At 38.6% G+C, this 20516-nt stretch overlaps 1 protein-coding gene and 1 long non-coding RNA gene across 17 annotated transcripts; one reads left to right on the top strand and one right to left on the bottom strand.

Annotated features, from left to right (window-relative positions):
* Positions 1-743: 743 nt before the first annotated feature.
* On the bottom strand, positions 744-5878 carry LOC128873249 (uncharacterized). The gene is made up of 3 exons (XR_008456373.1): positions 5743-5878; positions 5380-5656; positions 744-2800 (listed from the first exon to the last, which is right to left on the bottom strand). It is a non-coding gene; the product is annotated as an uncharacterized LOC128873249 (long non-coding RNA).
* On the top strand, positions 5850-20433 carry LOC128873247 (probable phospholipid-transporting ATPase IA). 16 transcript variants are annotated; one of them, XM_054116662.1, is made up of 23 exons: positions 5850-6174; positions 10242-10334; positions 10656-10894; positions 10977-11075; positions 11138-11248; positions 11334-11581; positions 11654-11934; positions 12011-12305; positions 12382-12608; positions 12671-13047; positions 13125-13262; positions 13335-13487; positions 13567-13764; positions 13835-13934; positions 14009-14253; positions 14333-14458; positions 14519-14659; positions 14733-14851; positions 14930-15064; positions 15169-15273; positions 17763-17860; positions 18712-18856; positions 20295-20430. In XM_054116662.1, the coding sequence occupies exons 1-22, from the start codon at positions 5931-5933 to the stop codon at positions 18807-18809; spliced, it is 3870 nt and encodes a 1289-aa protein (XP_053972637.1). In that variant the 5' UTR covers positions 5850-5930; the 3' UTR covers positions 18810-18856; positions 20295-20430. The 16 variants fall into 16 exon arrangements, with proteins under 16 accessions (XP_053972637.1, XP_053972640.1, XP_053972636.1 ...); XM_054116665.1 differs by lacking the exon at positions 17763-17860 and having other exon boundaries at positions 20295-20433; XM_054116661.1 differs by lacking the exon at positions 20295-20430 and having other exon boundaries at positions 18712-18950.
* The last annotated feature ends 83 nt before the right edge of the window (positions 20434-20516 follow it).

Genomic DNA, 20516 nt, shown 5'->3' with positions numbered 1-20516 from the left:
GTTGTTCATCGAAGTCGAGAAGTCGTGATCGTCGAACTTTAAGAATCGATGCACAGTGATTGCAAGAGTGATTCTTCGCAGAGTGCGAGATGTATTGCAGAGGGAAGGAAAGTTCGGACCCTGGTTAACTTTAGAATGTCCTCGATGGGGTCCAGTGAACCCTGGTCTGTTTTCTCGTGTTTACATCCTTCGGTGAGAGTGACATTTTCATCATCTGGAAAACTCTTCACCCAGTCTCCATCGTAGCATTTCGTTCCAAACACACTGGTCAGCTGTTCAGCTAACTCAAGCGTATAACCCCCAGCAGGACTCGAGATTGCATCCAGGACTGATCTTCCCTTCTCTCATCAATACAACTTCGAGTGTAGTCAACCTACTAGATTCTTCCCACGATGCAGCGTTTCACGGTTTTCGCGTGGAAAATAGATTAGAAGCATAAAAGTCGCCATCACGTGAAGCTTATCGGCGTAAAATATTATAATGCGCCCGTTGGCCGACCGATTTCTATCTGAAACGACATTTTTATGAGAAAGGCCCACGCCATAAGCGTTTCTCTCGAGACCCTCGTCCTTCGGAAAATCTCGTTCAATTATTTTTTGTCCCGCAACTTAGCCTCGCTTCGTGTCCTCGTTTCGAGAAAATCGTTTGAAAGGGAATAGGAAGACACCTCCTTTCACCCCCCCCCCCCCCCCACCCCCCCAAGCGTGACACTGGCTCTGATTTCATAATTCTGTGCACGCGTGCACAGGGCAGTGACTGCCTGGCTCTTGATTACGTTAGTTCAACGTTTCGTTCTGAATCATCAATTACTCGATTCATTGCGACTAATTAGCCCTGATGGATTCTACTGTGCGAACCCAACCGTGAAAAGGAGTCTCGTCACTGTTTCAAATTGTCGGGTTATTTTTCCAACGCTCTAACGCAACCTTCTCCAAAGGAAAAATGAACAAAAAAAGAAACATGTACAAGTCGGACATCCGTCCATGTTGATGGATTGTACCCAGCACTGAGTAACTTCAGGGATGTGTTTGTCCTCCGTCGTTTTACTCTCCTCAACGACGAATTGTTTCGTACAAAGTAAATTAAAATTCTGATTGGTATCGGACACGTTATATCCGTCAGCCTTGCTACAATATTGCCTCGTGATATTATTGGAGAATCTAATTATGAACATTCATTTGCAATTTTAACGATCACGCGTCGCTGCGTTTGAAATAACCGAGAAACTAAATGTTGAAGTATGCGCCAGTACCCTTGACGAGGTTATATATACCACTCATCTCATTCGGTAAACGTTCCCATTCCTAAACTTCACTTTCAGAAAATTATACAGACGCGTAACTCCAATTTACATGGGAAAAACTGGGTGAACCTCTGTCGATCTTCCGTAATTAAGAAAAAATTTAACGAAACCTTTCGTCCACTTCGTTTGTACCCAAGGTAACTCGACACTATCGTGAAATATTGTGACGCAGTGTTAGCTAATCTTAAAAATGGATTTAGGATTTCCAGAGAAGCCTCGATCATCTATTCTCTCCCCCCCACCCAAAAAAAACAAATGAGATCACCGTTGGTATCGCGTTTCTGTATCTGGTAAGAATTTCACCGTGAATCGCGTGACCGTGCCGATGGTTAAGGAATCAATGAAATCGTTTCTATCGATCTGAATGGTGGTTCCCCCCGCCATTGATCGACATTTCGGTGTGTCGCGTACGAACGCCAAGGTGCGTACGACTTGAAACAGTCCCTCGTGATAAACACACGCGCACCTGTTACCGTTATCGTTGGGACTTTTCAGTGGCCAGCTATCTTGTCAGTTTTCAACACACCAGCCCGCGGTACTCGTATTGCGGATCCGGTAATATTATCGCAGCGATGATTGATCGTTGCACGAGGAAGAATCGAATTCTCGCGTGGTGGAGACTTCATGGAGTTGCAAACGTATTTTAGAACACAGTGCTCGCCGCGACGCGTCATTAGCTAGGTGCTCTTCTCTCACCGCTGAGAACAGAGATGGGCGATGCTTTATCCGAATAGATAACGAATCTAACGTTCATTCGTAACGATCTTTGGACGATTACGCGTTTAGTTACGAATTGTGAAATATTTCTGAGATTTCGTTCTTTTAACGAGCAACTAGTGGACAGTTTATTGTATTTTTATTTGCATAAGAATTTTACATTCGCAAGAATTTGGTCTCCGACGATATATCATCTCTCGACGTATGAAATATTAAGTCACAGTGCTGTTCGGTGCGTGGCTACGGACTGGATCTATTTCAGCCTTGAATCGGACGTTCGCGAGACGTATTTCGAACATTCTTTCGCCTGGCCCGCGAGTTGGAATACCTGCTCCGCGACCAGTCCGACCAGAAACGCGTGTGCACTACTTGAATCATCAACGAAAGAGTGCGATCTCGACTCCGATTTCGAAGCTTGCACGAACGAGAACTTGGACGATTATCGTCCCGCCGGAGGGGGGATTCGTTGTGGTTTCCGTGATCGGCGTGGCGTTCAAAGTGTCATCGCGAAAAGTAGTCGAGGAAACGACCACGCCGCCGATAGGCTGCCAGGTGTTTCTCGTCTGGCGGCTCTGACATAGATTAAGAGGAATAAATTATTTCCGTTCGCACACGTCACTGGAGTCTTGATAGCGTGGCGGTAGTTTTCGAACATCGAGGAACACAGAAACGATCGCAAGACGGCCACTAGACGCCCGCCTTGGCCGATCCGATTGAAAGTAGTGAGTAGCGACACCATCCAGTCTTCTTCCTCCTTTGGAACACATTTTTCTATCTCCTCTGAAAATAATGATCCAAAAAAGTATTTCAGAACTTCTGTGACAGAATTCTGTGATGTTTGGTGGAAAGGAGTACAGATATATTCAGGAATAGCTGCGGAAATGTTTAAAAAAGTGGCGAGAACTTTGGGTTATTAAGTTTGAATTTTAGCAACCTGTTTTTATGAGACTCTAAGATTCTTGAGAGTTCTCCCGAGTATGATGACCAAACATCTAAGAATTGTCTTATAATACACATTTCTTTTTCTTTCATATAATTATTAACAGTTATAACACTAGGTTCTGTATCTCTAGTGAAACATAGGCTTTAAATTTATTTTCATTTCCAATTAGTCGATAATTGGGTCATTTCATTTATTGCGCATTTCTTTTTTTAACGATATACCGACTGTATATAATTAATGAATTTACGTAGATAATGGCTGCTTTTGCTCCAACGAATATTATACTCGAATGACAGTATTCGTGTCAAGGCGACTTTTACGCAAATTAACACACTCACACCAGAGCAACGACGGGTTGAGTTTACCGACATCGGCTCTAAAAATAATTTTTCACTCCCTTCGTTAGTTTTTTCTTTGAACTGCGAGAGGGATTTCCCCGTCTGCCGTTGAAACTATCGACTTTTATTGCTTGGACGGTGTTTATTTCCCTCGATGGGTTTTAACGTTAACTCGAACGTACATACAGGCTCGCGTACAAGTTACCCACACGAACGCGATGACTTATCGTCGCTCAACCGTTAATTGTCACAGTCTAACGGTGTTCATCCCATGAATCGTGATTGTGCACGCCTAGAACATCGATATTTACGTTCGGTAATAATGATAACAGTAAATCATCGCAGTCAGCATTTCAGGATAATCCGAGAACCTTCGGACAATCGTGGATCCACTTTTTCACGCTTCGTCCCCCCGTATCGTTATTTTCGCTTAAACCCCCGTTTCATGGTTCAATGGGAACGAAAATATCGACCAACAAATTGTAACGTGTACGAAGGCTGAAGGACGAGTAGAGTTTACTATATTTTAACTTCTACAAAAATCAATGTATTTTAATGAATGAGTAACGAGGATAATGCTTGGAAACTTCCTGTTTCATTTGCTACTAATGCTTGATACTAAAATCGTTAGGAAAGCGTTAGGAAAGCGTTGACCATCTCCTGTCCTCGTACACTTCCTTGCAGTGAATCCTGTCTAAGAGACGCGTGGATATCCCCACAAATTCTCGAAAATATCCATTACAGTATCTACCTTGATATTGATAGAAGTTACGAAATCGAAGTCACTACTTTTCATTCAAGACTCGTACAATGAAGTTCCGTTTGGAAGTTCGAGCGTTATTCCATCCGTGGTTCTTTAAAAACGTAATATACGCAGAAGAATTCTTAACACGTTGGCTGTGATGTCACCCGGATATGGATGGCACGTAAAACCATAGAACCGCGTCATACCGCCACGAGTAAGACTCGTATCTTATCATGCCGCGAATGATATTGGTATTTTTAATAAGTTGTGGTTGTCGTGCTTGTGTAGAAGTCTTTTCAGATTGTAGAATTGTCTAGCCAGAGAAAACGAAACAAGTGTTTCCTTGTTCGTTTCATTCTCACTGTATATGCGTCTATTGTGCTGCTTGGAGACTGCAGAAGCCTGACCTGGCAAGATTTTTTGCAAACTCGATGTGACATTCAACGTTTTAAGGTGCTGGCTTGTTGGGACGTAGCGTTGAACTTTCAAATTAATTGCACAATTAGAACCTTTTAAAGAGAACACTGTATCGTAGCTTTAAAAATTTGATTAATTTTACATTTATTTTAAATTGGCGTTAATTGGCGTTAAACGTTAATTAAAGTTTGTATTTAAATAATAATGCTTAGCTTTCAAGTGAAGCCTGTACGACACTGTACATCTACTCTCATTGTCAGTATGTGATTGTAATGAGCAGCCGCGTATGTGAGCAAAAGTGTCTCTCGCACTTAGTGCAGGAAAACTGATAAAGATCGATCAATTTATTGATTGGGTTATGTACACGTACTTTTCCTCGAACCTAACATGGCAATGGTGTTATTAAAAAACTTCAGATCCACTGGCAGCAGATAGCCACAAAATTGATAAGTGAGTTTTAAGTGTTCTAAGAAGAACGATATCAATAAAGACGTTGTATTATTATAAACGTAACACGTTTGTAATTGAAGCAATAATGAATTCTCGTGGTTATGTTTATATTATTTAATTCAATAAAGAAGAAATCGTAGACCATGTTGTTTCTTTAATGCAATTTATATGAAAATATACAGTGTGGTGCTGTTGATCGAGGTCATGAGTCAGATCTAATTTCTATGGTAATAAAAAGTAGGAGGAGGGAATCAGAAGTTATTAGCTGCCTGAAAGGGTGCTTTGAAGGGAGTTCAAAGCTGAGAAAAATTGAAAGAAATATATTGTACCATTGTTCCTTTCGATTAGAATCACTATCGAGGACGAGTTCAGATTCTATTCCTCAAATTAATATACTAAAGATAATACTTAAAATACATGAATTCAGAAATCTTCTCTTGTTAAACAATCAGAACCAGCTACTCACCCTGTACATGTCACGAGATGGGAAGTGTTCCATGACTGACCGAATTTAGGAAACACTAATTTGGATAATGGAAGAGGGTGAGAAATCTAGTACCTCTTCTCTGCTACGCACATTCCTGACCCCACGGGCGGAATAATCGTGATTCACGCAAGTTCGAACGACCATCACTAGAGAAATGGCTGCCGCATAGAATGCGAGCCCAGCCAGACGACCGTGACCGTTCTCTCGGTCACGCACGTTGAAAATTTGTAGCACGATATTCCGGTTCCCGATGCCCCTGTAAATAGAGAAACATTTCGACGAGCGAATTACTTAACCAGCATTCAAATCTGAACCAGTTTCGAGGACTAGACATAACACTACCATTCGAGCTATCCCTTTTATTTCCTCAAGCCTCAACATCCAACATGGCCGCCATCTGCATTAACCAATTCTGTCTGATTTAGGCCCCTCTGCATTCAATGCAACCAACTGCCAGGGGGAGCCCTCGGGTTCCCAGTCCTGGCTCGTTGCGTCCTTTCACACCTCCGGATCTTTCTTCCATACCTCACATGGACGGTACGCCTCCGCAAGACAACGGTGTTCGTAGCAGTTTCTCATCCACTAGCGGCCGTGCCAGCGACGGGAAGCAAGAACAATCCGGGCCCTACATAATCGGTAGTCCCATCGACCTGGGAAACATCGATAACGTCGATAACATCGGCCTACGCATAAACCCGATATCGAACGCACGACGAAGGACACGCGAGCACATCGAGCTACAGGACTCTGGACCGGTCGAATCGAGTTCCGAAGGTGAGACATTATCCTGTACATTAATAATGCTCCCCGTATTTAGCAATCCCGGTACATTTCTACGGTCGATACTCACTGCTTGTAAAACAGGAATTAAAAGCGAGGTAAAAGCTCTAATCGGATACAAAGTTGAAGGTAGAGTGATCGTTGTTGAACTACGGAGCCATAGGTCAGTGAAATATTGAGGCGGTCTATACATGGATTATTCTACCGTACTTGGTCAATATCATCAAGATAAAATGTTTTCCACTGCCGTGGAAATACGGTGCAAGCGATAGACATCGAAGGTGCTAATCGTCGTAAAATCTAAGCGTACAATGGTAATAGTAGATCATACATTGTTGCGAGACAAAGAAACTCATTGTCAGAGGTATACACGACCGAAGATTGGTTGAAACTAGAGATCACGGTTTTGAAACGGGTATTAAAATACACGGGTACACGGAACACGTGTACCGCGTATTAAGGAATTAATAACACTAAACGGGTATTTTTAATACGCGGGTACCCAGGCATCGAAATACACGGATATCCAGATACGTACACGTGCATCGAAATACACGGGTACGCATACACCGAATTATACGGGCACAGTATCCAATTACATATTTTTATATACAAACTTTTATGTAAAAAAAAGCTTTTATTCTACGTAAAATAATGATCCTTATTCATTTTGAAAATATTGACAAGCAATAAAATGAATAAATAAAAAAGATATAAACATAAGAAGAATAAATATAACAGAATACATTTTTTAGCGTAATTTGTAATACTTTATTTATTAGCTAAAGTAAATGTTCAAGTCAATGCGCGTACCCGTGTATTTCCATGCACGTATACGTACCTGGATACCCGTGTATTTCGACACCCGGGTACCCGTGTATTAAAAATACACGGATTAAAACACGGATCCATTAATTACCCGTGTACCCGGGTATTTCGATACACGTGAGGTAAGGATCTCTAGTTGAAACGTTATCGTTTATATTTTGATTCTTATCTAACAAGGGAACATATCCAACTGTCCGTCTCCGATTTTGATGAAACTTGGTGGGTACATTAAGCAGGTGAAAATAGGGGATACGTATTTTTGTATAGCTGCCCAATCGGAAGTTTAGGGGTTGAAATCACCCCTTGAAGTTTCAGCAGAAAAATGCTATCTCGAAAACTACAATAGATACAAGAAATTTTCTTAGGGAAAAGTTTCATGGTTTCATGAGGTAAAACACAAAGTGGTCACAGATTTTGTAAAATGTAATTTGTTTATAACAAAAGAAATTGTTTGTTACATTATTTTAAGAGATAGACAAATTTATATAACGACAAAAATGAACGGAAATTGCTTTCCGAATCCATTGATATATAATACAATACATTTGCCTCCTACTTTTTCAACCCCTAAACTTCCGATTGGGCAGCTATAAAAAAATACGTATCCCTTATTTTCACCTGCTTAACGTACCCACCAAGTTTCATCAAAATCAGAAACGGACAGTTGGATATGTTCCCTTGTAAGTAATAGAATTATAATCTATGGTTTTCGACTCGTTTAAGTTAGTTTCGTAGTTCTCCTAACGTTCTGTCGCACTTTGCGAACGCAACGAGCCGCTGCGCCTTTACCAAAGTAACGTGACCGGATTGTCCAATAAGGTTTGATATCCCTGGTGTGGAGGCACCCCAGCGGAGGTGTCCTTGGCCCATAGTCTACGGACATCGTGGTTGTTTATTGACGCAACCTTACCGTACACCTCCCCGTATACACAGCAAGTGCCAGAGGAGTACAGCACGGTGCTGACACCAACTTGTTGCCGGTTGCAGGCGCATGCGTTTTCGGGGTAACACGTGTGCAGGGCTGTCGCATTTTGTGGACACCCCCTCAGCAGTATTGTACCAAACAACTGCACAGCCCGTGGCTTACGCAATTTCGTTTATCCAACATTGCGGACGCATTCTGTTCAAATTCTACAATTTCTATATCGAAGACGTTAATCTATTTAATGAACCTCTTACGTTCATGTCACCCTTTCCTATAATTCCAACCATAATTGCATCGATATACTCGACATTTTTTTTATCCATCTCGAGTAAAAACGCGTAATTATCGAATACAAAGATTTATTTGAAAAATCTACCCGAAATAAAGTATCATTTGAGCGGTATAAATAGAATTCATAAATTATTCGTTCGTCGACGGTCTATGAGGGTCACGTATACCACGGCGAAGAAGTCACCGCTATTCAGTGCCACCTACGTGCTCGAATCAGTGTCTCGCGAGCCGAGCAAATTTCCAAACGCGATATGAGCAAGGATATCCCTGGCTTCGGAACCTCTACGAAGGATTTTTAGTTTCGGTTAAATGTCGTTCCGTGTGCATTGATCTGTAGGTCTGTTTTCACGCGTATTTGTGTTTTCGTTGGTTCGACAGGGGTGTGGCGATAGACGCGAAGCTTCCTCCGGTACAATGACGCAGATATGTAGTTTGTTTAACCGATCGTTATCTCGGGCGGAAAAAGTGTGCTATTAATGTACGTTAACCACCGTTTCGTGGTGACAGTGCGTACGTGTCTCGCATGATTGTTGCCCATCTATACGAGTTGGTCTCGATGAGCCAAGAGGAAAGATTCGAATTATTTTTGAAATGTCAAAACAAAGCCGAGGAATAATTTAGATTGTTACTACCTGATCGAACAAAAATACAGTTCCGAGTGTAATCGTACGGTTGATTTCTATCTTTTTAATTCGGCGTTGATCTTTGCTCTGTTTTCCTGTTCGATCCAATTTAATTGTATTATTTCCTCATATTTCGAGCTGGCTATTGTCTCACTTCTAATTTCGTTTACCTAATCGTTACACAACTTGTTTAATAGGTGGTGACGTACGGATGGATAATGCCGGAAGTAATTATTAAATAATCGGTGTCGAGAGGCTATGGAATGTACGAAAATAAATATTTTGCGTGAACGCGTCTCGCGAAATAATGTATGAATAACAGTGTAAGATTACTATTTAACGTGTAATGAAATTTGATATTGGTCAGTTTTTGTTTCCTGTAATGTAATTTAATACAATACATGGTCAGGGCCGGTACTAGTGTTACCAACGCCTCGTTGGTGATTTCGAATTTAAGCAACCCTTCCAACTCGTATTACAAATTAAAAACAAGTGGAACCTGAGTAGTTGATTACTACCAAGCATACGCAGTATTATAATTACATGAGTACCTCCCTCGTCAGTTGGTATGGAACGCTCACTTCCATAGGTTAATCATTTTTTTTTTTTTACTTATTTTTAAAAGTTATCCAATGCATCGTTTGCTTCCACGTAATTTCGATCCTGTATATTAGTATTTGTAAGAACATGTAACTTGTGAATGCGACGGAGCACTACATCCATGTTTTAGCACGTTATTTCAAGACTCGCGCTCATATGACCTTGAAAGAACCACGACTTGAAAAAATATGCATCATTCCAAATTCTGCTTTTGTATTACCACGCATGCTAAATCTCCCTTGCTAATACGATCACTTTTTATCGACCAACAATAATTTCACGTGACATGAACGATTTTTTGTTTGCAGTTTGTAACGTATATAAATGTAGACGCAGAAAAAGTATTTTAAACCCTTCCAACATACTAAAATATACGAAAATCATCTTCGCTGTGCATGAGTCAGATTCGAATGAACTCTTGTTAGATTGTGTAATTCACATTGGCGATAAATCATTTTTTAATGAGATTTTTTCTGGAATACGCAACTATAACCTCGAAGATGATAGCACGATCCCGAGATCGTGTCGTTTTATAGTTGGATAACCTAACGAAACGTTCTTCGACGTAGTTAACATATGTAGATCTGACTCACGTAATTTGTCCGTCGATACAATTTGTTCTGAAAGAATTATAGAATCTTTACCGCTATAACCTTGAAACACTAGATCGTATTCTATTACCGTCAACGCTTTATCAAAACCGTACTGGCTACTATATGTTTGTACAGTGTTTCCCTATCGTCGGTTAAATATGGTTCGAATCAACGAAGTAATGTGAGAGACGTTTAATTTAGCAAACAACAACATGGAAATAGCGAGTTCTAAGGTGATACAATGGTACAACGAACTCAGATCTCAACTTCATCTTTATTTGCACGCTCAAAATCGTAAGTTCGTGCATTAAGAAAATATGTACTTAGACGAATGATCGAGTTAGACGTGTGACTAATGTAATCGATTAAAAAATTCTTTCAAGTGTTATTATAGTAAATTTACGAGAACTAATGTAATATTTTTCATAAAATGACACCTTTTGGGCGAATGTCATTGCAGTTTTTTAAGTCGTTAATGTTGATGCAATTTTCCGAATTATTTTGAGATTACCATGGACTAATATTACGAAGATATCGAAAGCTTTAGAAAGCAATATTAACATACAGCGAAAAGTTACATTGGTATAATGCAAATTGATTATTTTGTTGACGCAGTTGGTCCAATAAGAGCGGAAAATGGAGGATCTCAAGGTGACGATCAGCGCTTCTCGCGACAGAGCGACAACAATGAAGAGAGGGTGGTTTTTATTAATGCCCCGCATCAACCCGCGAAATACAAAAATAATCGCATTTCCACCGCGAAATATTCATTTCTTTCGTTTATACCTATGTTCCTTTTTGAACAATTTCGCCGGTACAGTAATTGTTTCTTCCTGTTCATTGCCCTTATGCAGGTAATTTATGAATACAGCTGTATCTTCTTATCCTGTATCTTAAATTATCGACTGTTTCTTTATTCGTTCATTTCAATTTTAGCAAATACCAGATGTGTCACCAACAGGACGATACACAACTTTGGTTCCATTAATTTTTATTCTTAGTGTATCTGCATTGAAAGAGATAGTGGAAGACATTGTAAGTACTGTCGAATTATTATGATTTAATGAAATATATTGTAATGGCATTCTTTATTGCAGAAAAGGCATAGAGCAGATGATGAAATAAACATGAGAGAAGTGGAAGTTTTGAGAAATAGTCAATGGCAGTGGATCCAATGGCGAAATGTTGCAGTAGGTGATGTTGTTAAGGTTGTATTCTATGTTCAAGTTCACTAATGTGGTAATTATTAATAAATAACACATTTCTATTAGTGCTACTCTTTAATACGTATAGGTCCACAACAACAATTTCTTCCCTGCCGATTTAATCTTGTTGTCATCATCGGAGCCACAAGGTATGTCTTTCATAGAGACTGCCAATTTGGATGGAGAAACAAACTTGAAGATTCGGCAAGCCCATCCTGACACTGCCAGTCTCTTGGATACCGCGGAATTAATGAATTTTCATGCGAATATCCAATGTGAATCACCGAATAGACATCTGTATGAATTTCATGGAGTGTTACGAGAAACTAATAAACAGTACGATTGTTTCTTATAGAAATGTGAAAAATTTTAAAACTGCATTAAATAAACATTTTTGTACGTTTTTAGGAGCGTAGCTCTGGGACCCGATCAGGTATTGCTTCGTGGTGCAATGCTAAGGAATACGCGTTGGGTGTTTGGTGTTGTAATCTATACAGGACATGATACTAAACTTATGCAAAACAATACCACAACCGCTCCTTTAAAAAGATCCACATTAGACAGACTGACCAATACCCAAATACTCATGTTATTCTTTATACTTCTTTTACTGTGCCTTCTATCCGCAGTGTGTAACGTTTTGTGGACAAAAGCTAAGATCGACGGATTGTGGTATTTAGGTTTACAAGGTGTAAAATCGATTTACTCGTTTACTTTATTTCTAGATTATGGTTGTACGATTAAGTAATTGTTTATTTATTTCAGAGGAAACAACTAAAAACTTTGCTTTTAATCTTCTAACATTTATTATTTTATTTAACAATTTAATACCAATTTCGCTGCAAGTTACATTAGAAGTTGTAAGATTTGTTCAAGCCACGTTTATTAATATGGACATTGAAATGTATCATGCGGAAACGGATACTCCCGCAATGGCTCGTACAAGTAATCTTAACGAAGAACTTGGTATGGTTAACTATGTCTTTACTGATAAAACTGGAACACTTACAAAAAATGTAATGGAATTTAAACGATGTTCGATTGGCGGCAAGGTGTACGAGTAAGTTTTTAATGTATATCATTTGCGTTATTTTAATTCATCTCATAGTTCTATTTCAAAATGTAATGTCTTACAGTTTGCCAAATCCTTCATATGATAATGGAGATGGTAGTAATATTAACAGTGAACTAGTTAAAGATATTGTTGAAGGACGATTAGTGCAAGATTCTCCTCGTCCTGGTGATAAGAAAATTGCAAACCATGCAATGGTACTGCATGAGTTTATGATTATGCTTTCAGTGTGTCATACTGTTATTCCTGAAAAAATTGATGATACTATAATTTATCATGCTGCGTCTCCAGGTAATTAATTTATTTAAAAATAAGCTTTCTATAAAATTGTATTATATTATTTTCGTTCATAGATGAAAGGGCACTAGTAGATGGAGCACGTAAATTTAATTACGTGTTCGATACTAGAACGCCGAGTTATGTGGAAGTAATAGCACTGGGTGAAAGACTTCGATTCGAAGTATTAAACGTGATAGAATTCACGTCGGCTAGAAAAAGAATGTCGCTGATTATAAAAACGCCAGAAGGAAAAATTAAACTCCTTTGCAAAGGAGCAGATTCCATTATTTACGAAAGACTATGCCCAGCTCCCGTAGAAAATAGTGATCCGGATCAGATTAGTTTAGACGACTTCCGAGATGCGACTTTGGAACATTTAGAAATGTTCGCAACTGAAGGTTTAAGGACGCTTTGTTTTGCTATTGCTGACATACCTGACAATTTTTATCAAGTATGTATAATTTATTTATATCTTATTTTGTTCACGTTTACGAATAATGTAGTTAATTGTCCTCTTTCTACAAATAGTGGTGGCGTGAAACTTATCATAATGCAACAATCAGTATGGGAAATCGTGAAAAAATGATTGAGAATGCTGCAAATCTTATTGAAACAAAATTAAGATTATTAGGAGCCACTGCTATTGAAGATCAATTACAGGATCAGGTATATAGCTTTTATTGAATACATAACCTCAAAAATAAGTTATATTAATATATTTACAATTCATGATCTAAGGTACCGGAGACAATACAATCTCTTTTACAAGCTGATATTAATGTGTGGGTACTGACTGGAGATAAACAGGAAACTGCCATTAATATTGGCTACTCTTGTAGATTGATTACTCATGGAATGCCATTGTACATCATTAATGAGTCGTCGTTAGATGTAAGAAAACCTAATGTTATTACATCTGGCCTTATAGATTCGTCTTGAAAATGGTTTTGAAATTTATATTTACTTGTAGAAAACAAGAGAGGTTATAATACAACGCTGTCTCGATTTTGGGATTGATTTAAAATGTCAAAATGAAGTAGCACTTATTATAGATGGAAATACACTAGAATATGCATTATCCTGTGATATTAGAATGGACTTTCTGGATTTATGTTCGTCTTGTAAAGTCGTTATTTGTTGTAGAGTTTCGCCGATGCAGAAAGCTGAGGTGATTTTTGTGAATCGCATAATTTGCAATTTATTACGTACCGTGTTGATAATACAATATGTATTTTCAGGTAGTTGATTTGATTACAAGTAATAAGAAAGCCGTAACGCTTGCAATTGGAGATGGCGCAAATGATGTAGCCATGATTCAGAAAGCCCATATTGGTGTGGGTAAGGTCACGGCATATTATGTTTGTTACAAATAAACAGGATTACGTTATATAATTTGTGTTTTGCATTTCCAGGAATTTCTGGCGTTGAAGGTCTTCAAGCAGCATGTGCTTCTGACTATTCTATCGCACAGTTTCGTTTTCTGAAACGCCTATTGTTTGTACATGGTTCTTGGAACTATAGTAGGATGTGTAAACTGATATTATACTCGTTTTACAAAAATATCTGTCTGTATGTTATTGAATTGTGGTTCGCTATTTATTCCGGCTGGTCCGGACAGATTCTTTTTGAAAGATGGTCTATAGGACTTTACAATGTTGTAAGTTCCGGTATATCTTTATTCTATCGTAATACAATTGTTATAATGCAACATCCTAATGATATATCGATCGCATTAGGTCTTTACAGCAGCACCTCCATTAGCTATGGGACTTTTTGATAAAGTATGTTCCGCGGAAACGCATTTAGCTCACCCGGGACTGTATGCTACTAAGAATACTGGAGAATCGTCATTTAATATTAAGGTATTAATTATATTTGAGATCCTGTAATCTACAAAATGTCAATATTGCTTATTTATTTAGGTGTTTTGGGTATGGATCATTAATGCTTTACTACATTCATCTCTCCTCTACTGGTTATCGTTAATGGCTCTAAAGGAAGATGTAATATGGGGAAACGGTAGAGACGGTGGATACATCGTCTTGGGAAATTTTGTGTATACTGTAGGTTTTAAATTACACACTGTAGTATTATCACTTCCTAAAGAACGATTGTTGGATTTATGTTTGTTACTAGTATGTTGTAGTGACGGTATGCGGAAAGGCGGGATTAATAATAAATTCTTGGACGTGGGTCACTCATTTAGCAACGTGGGGATCTATTTTGCTTTGGTTCTTATTTATTTTTATATATAGGTAAATTTCACGATATATTTATGCGTTATTTGTGTTGGAGATACTCAACGGCACGCTTACGAATTTGTTTGATTTCAGTAATTTCTGGCCTGCATTAAATGTGGGTGCCGTAATGGTAGGCAATGATAGAATGCTGTTTTCTTCGCCTGTCTTTTGGTTGGGTTTGGTACTTATACCGTTAGCAGTATTGCTTCTGGATGTTACCGTTAAAGCGTAAGTATATCTCTATTAAATAGCTCGATAGTGTAATATTATGGAACGAAGTTATATATATTAATTGTTTCGTAAGTACACGCCAAATATGTATTCTGTTACAGAGTGAAAAATACGGTGTGGAAGTCCGTCACCGCGGCAGCCAGAGAAAACGAGATCAGAAAGTCGGACCCTGGAGACATATTCAACAGTCACGACTACAGAAGCTCGTGAGTTGTTCATACGAACAAATTTAACTTATTAGGATAACACAGATGACTATTAACAAACGTTCAGATTTCATCATTTAACGAATGTTATACATGCAGGGTCGAGAAACTGCACTTCGTAACTAATATCAACGCGTAACATAGTATCTTTAGGACGGCTACTAATTGGCAAATAACGGAACACACGACAGTATACACATTGCATGGTATACTGATAGGTTAACCTCAAAAAAAAAAAAAAAGAAAAGAAAACAGTCATTCGTTAATGTTTAATATGCATGGCTTATTAGTTGTAATTTGTTTAGCAAGTTTGTAATAGTAGCAGGATGCAACAGTAGATCCCTATTAAATTTTCAAAATTCGAAGTAAACAACGTAACAACTTAGGTGCATGTACATAGCGCTGCATTCTTTCAGACTTTATAAAAGTAGCATTTATTGTTTGCTTTTATAATACTTTTTTCGTAAACTCACCACAATTAATATCACCAAATATTTTAATAACAATAGTACAATTAACATTTATCGCATTTCCATTGAGTAGAAAAATAAAACTTGCAACAGGAGGTCGAAGTCACGTTCGTGGAGGCGATGGTTAATTTGGTGTTGGACCGCGATCTGTTCGCCACGAAGGCGAAATAAAATCAGACTCCACCCATTTGTTCCGCGCAATTACTGGTTCACCAATCTTCCAGAGCACCATCCGCCTGCACATTTCCGTACTCTATCTCCCTAACGAATTCCTACCAAATGTGGATCCCGTAAGCATTCCAATACCTTACCTCTTTACCTCCCTTTAAAATCTTCCTACTGTTTAATACGTGCCAACTATTCTTAGACACGTGGACCATACGTTTCTCGCCTTGCTGTGATTATATTATTATTTTGTACATATGTAGGACAAAGTCTATTATATATTTATGTACACATAAGGCAAGTCATGTTTTCTTCCCCTTCTACCAATTAGAAGTAAAATCGTGTTTGAGTAAGATGTAAGTTTAAGGAACACCTAAAGAAAGAAAAAAACCCGTACATTTTATTTATTAAAAAATACTCATTCCTATCATTAGTATGGAATTAGTAGTCACTATTTTCATTTATGCACGTTAATTTACATTTTGTTGATGAGTAGACTTGCGTTGAATAAGGCGTAATCAGAAACAATGTAAATAGTACAGATTTTATCTTGAGAATACACTTATTCTCCGTTAAGATCACTAAACACTCGCTAGTATAAAATCACGTACTGTTTGTTAATGTGGTTTTCTGGTATGTTTTATTCGCGGTATCCCGTGAAGGCCTGTGCATGCCATCGCCGACCTCGCGAGGTGTAAGTACCCCTAGTAGTACGTAACTCGTAGCGCTCCTATAATTTTACACTTTCAGACGAAAGCACTGCTAGTTAATCAAACCGCATGATCGTTCAACGTTTTGCTTTCGAGGGCACCGCAGGTATGCGCAACTGCTATCACGTATTTTACTCACAATACTTTAATACTATTCGCGATACTTTACGGGGGAACACTACCTTTGTGTTGTTTCAATATAAAAGTTGTTAAAAATATGAGCGCAAGACAAAATTAGATCGGTCGAAACTGTGAAGGTGGTGTTCATCTTAATATTCTTTCAGTATCAAGGTGTTCAAGGTTATTGGGTAAAAACTGAGAGCTGCCGCGCTTCTGTGGAAAGTAATGTTGAAAAATCTGTTTAACTTTAAACTCTGTCCTTAGATCTTGAGAATCTATATATCCCAGAGCATTTCTCAGTTCTTGTGAACATAGTTATCTCTAGCAGTTCTAACTGTAAGAATCCAACCGGTGAAAGTCACGAGAATCTGAAAAAATTCTTGGTATCATTATTTTCCATAGAAGGTCGAAAGAGGCATTACGTACAGAAAGTTTAGTACCGCAAATTACTAGCAAACGATCAACTCTTAGAGATCGAGAGAGGCTCAGGTCATCGACCTTTCAGAAGCCTCGAGTATGTTAAAAAACATGTTTTGGATATGCTGGACTCATCGGTGTAAGACTTATCTAACAGGTTTTGCCTCAGACGTGACACTGTTCAACCGTTTGAATGACATAACTAACGGCGTCACATCTAAGGCAAGGTCTGCAAGATAAGCTGTGACAACGCATACAATTAGAACCATCTTTGTGCCATAACTATTGATATTGTTGTGAAGCGACTCTAAGTGTCTACAAATTTCTTATTTATCTTTTCTGTGTTAATTGGTTTGCCTGGTCCACTCCGAGTTAGGGTAACAATTGCACCGCATGCATCACTATAGATAAGCAATCATCGGATAGATTGTCAAGAGAAGGGAACGCGCGACAGTTATCGATGATCGATTCAAAAGTTCTCGAGGCAAACTAATATTTAATAGTATGCTCGCGTTCGTCGACGTATACCATTTGAATTGTGCTGACGAGGACGACCAACGTTCAGTCGAGAGTTTCTAAAAGAATTTTTGAATGCACGGCTTTACAGATTGACGGAGACGGCACGGCTACTGAAAAACGTTAAAAGTGTTTTCACCAGACGATCGAACGCCGCCTCCAGAGTTAATGTCGAGGTGGAGCTATCACGTAAGTTGTTTTGTCTACGCAAGAGGCTGGTATTGAGAGAGAAATTTAACAACAATCTTAAAATACTTACGAGTGAATCAATATTGTACAGATACTATTCTTTTCTAAGCTCGTCGTACGGTACCTTCTTTTTCTTTCTAATGAACATAACCGAAAGCACGCGCTTCAGTCTTCACGGCTTTCGCCTATTCCAGATGGAAAGAAATCTTTCAATAGGCAAATAATTCGTCACGATAAACGCACTTGCACTATTTTCTGTCACACGTCTAACAGTGTACATATATGTTATTAGATTATAGCGTAGACTACCAGTTTTACTAATCTTTTTAAATAATGGATCATAGGGTGTCGGTGTAAATATTAATACAATGTTTGTATCCAGCCATTGACCATTTATTTTAGAGGTTCATAAATACTCAGTGGCTAGAAACGTGTGTTATCTACTACTAACCATTAGTGAGACTAATTCTCCACAGTAAAAGTGACTAAGCGCGAGTAACATTCCCAAGTAGAAACTTTTAATCTTTCAAGCACGACGCTGGAGTTCACGTAAACTTTCGTACCAGATAATTTAAAAAATATGTTGAAAGAAAATTGTAATTTAGAAAATACGTTTATACGTATGACATCTACAGCTGCTTTTGGACGCAGAAGTGTAACTGTGCAAGTGTCCTGTTTGCAGGATTAAGATTTACAAGTAGAACTCCAGTTCCGATCCCCTCTCTAACTCTCTATCGGACAATACCACTAACGATCCCGTAGATCTTGCATGTACGCTAACAAATTTCCTGTTCTAACAACAGACACTAATGGGTTGCGCTCTTTATTATTGCACATGCTGCGCGATGCAGATGGATTTGCATTCTCTCAAGAGGAAGGAGGCTCGGTGACCCAGACGGACGTGATCAGAGCTTACGACACAAATCTTCCGAAACCTGGCGGCATGTGATCTTAATAATAGCGAAAGAACTTCAAAGATGTTATATTATAAACAAGGTACCTCTTCTCAAGCCGATCAAGAAACCGAAAAATAGATGCGTTTCGGGAACCTCGGTACTCCGCCAAGCCCTACGTAACGCCTGTCTACGTTTCACGACTGAATCGATGTTTTAGCTCGTCTGCCTCTTGAACAGGGGCTTAAATGGTTTTTGATCGACGATGGGCCTCAAAACGAATAGTATTAGCAAGACTATCAAAACGACGATCCAATTCGTTCGATGAAATTATAAACACGGTAACCGCGCGCGCGAAGAACAGATAGGGAACTCCGACTATATCCTAGATAATTCTTTTTGATACTCTATGAGATTTATTGTATTTATAGCGTTACCTCGAACCTGGTCTTGTGAAACCTTATATATATATATATGTATACTCGTCCGTGATAACTCTTGTTGCTATCGTGCATTTTTCGATGCAGTGCATTTGTCAGCGCATTTCACTTTCGTTTGAAAATTATAGGGAGTGTCCCTTTGCTGGGACGCGCTTCGAATTTTCGTTTAATTTTTTTTCGTAGACCAACGGGAACGCACGTTTTTGAAAAGAGAAATTGATTGGAAGAAGGAGGAACCACGAAGATCATACGATAGGTAGCGAAATTTGATTGTCCAGCTGGCGATACGTAAGGCGAGTTCAGTATTCAATCGTGAACGTTTCTTTTAAACGTGTACTACATAAATTAGAAAGAAAAAAAATAGAAAGAGACGGTGTATCAACAGTCGTACAAAAATCTGTCGTCGAGCACATTTTCGAGTACAGGCTCCCCATGGAAAGTAATAAATTATATTTTTCAAACGAAGCAAAGTATATATTGCAGCTCCTGTCGATCGCGATCGTAGGAGGACCACGTTCAAGATCGTGCCAGAAAAAGACTGTTCCCACTTGTCCTACGTCGTTCGATAGATTTCATTAGTTGTTTTACTTTTTACCGTCGACTATGTATATTTTATTATTGTACATACGATGATTGCGTTGTTATCTAGTCAAAGAATTTAATGTGGACATTTCCGTACGTGGATCACTCTTCCGCCCATCGCGAATACTCATTTTTTTAAGTTTACGACTGATCGAATTTTAATAGAGAAATGATACGTGCATATGTATAGCAACAATTATATAAATATATCTATATTCTGTTCGGAATAAAATGATGATGGAAGAAACTTGGTTATCTTTTCGCAAACTGTTCGATATATGGTTAGGCCCGTTCGGGTATGCTTTCGAGAAAATCTTGTACAAGTGGATCAGAAATTTTTATTAAAACGATAATAAGTATGCCAGTACAAAGCACATGTAGATACACTGTTCCAGCAAGCGATTGATGTATATAAAATGTATATATATATATAAATTTACTTAATTTCTACAATTCTTTTACGTCTTTTTTATTTGTTTGTCGTTCTTGAGTTTCACTTAATTCATATTGTTATTGTAGAATACAGCGTGCCTCTCATCTTGAATGACGAGATCGATATCGATGGATTGCCCGAAGAGTGCATAGGATTCCATTGCGAAACCTGAACATTCGCACGGAAGACTTTATTATTAGCCTAACGATGCAATTTTTATATACATACATTATCTAGTTCGTAATCGAATGGATTAATAATTACGTAAGAATCCACTTCGTTATCTTCCTCTTCCTATCCGTCGATGA

Source organism: Hylaeus volcanicus, chromosome 3 (assembly GCF_026283585.1).
Source record: "Hylaeus volcanicus isolate JK05 chromosome 3, UHH_iyHylVolc1.0_haploid, whole genome shotgun sequence".
Lineage (NCBI taxonomy): Eukaryota > Metazoa > Arthropoda > Insecta > Hymenoptera > Colletidae > Hylaeus > Hylaeus volcanicus.
Note: the sequence above shows the minus strand (reverse complement) of the source record. Positions and strands in the feature narration are given on the sequence as shown.

Coding starts and splice junctions, on each gene's coding strand:
- LOC128873247 (XM_054116662.1), top strand. CDS start 5,931: ATGGACGGTACGCCTCCGCAAGACAACGGTGTTCGTAGCAGTTTCTCA. Junction 13,488..13,566: donor TTAATGAGTCGTCGTTAGAT/GTAAGAAAACCT, acceptor ATTTACTTGTAG/AAAACAAGAGAGGTTATAAT. Junction 14,459..14,518: donor AATCGTCATTTAATATTAAG/GTATTAATTATA, acceptor TTATTTATTTAG/GTGTTTTGGGTATGGATCAT.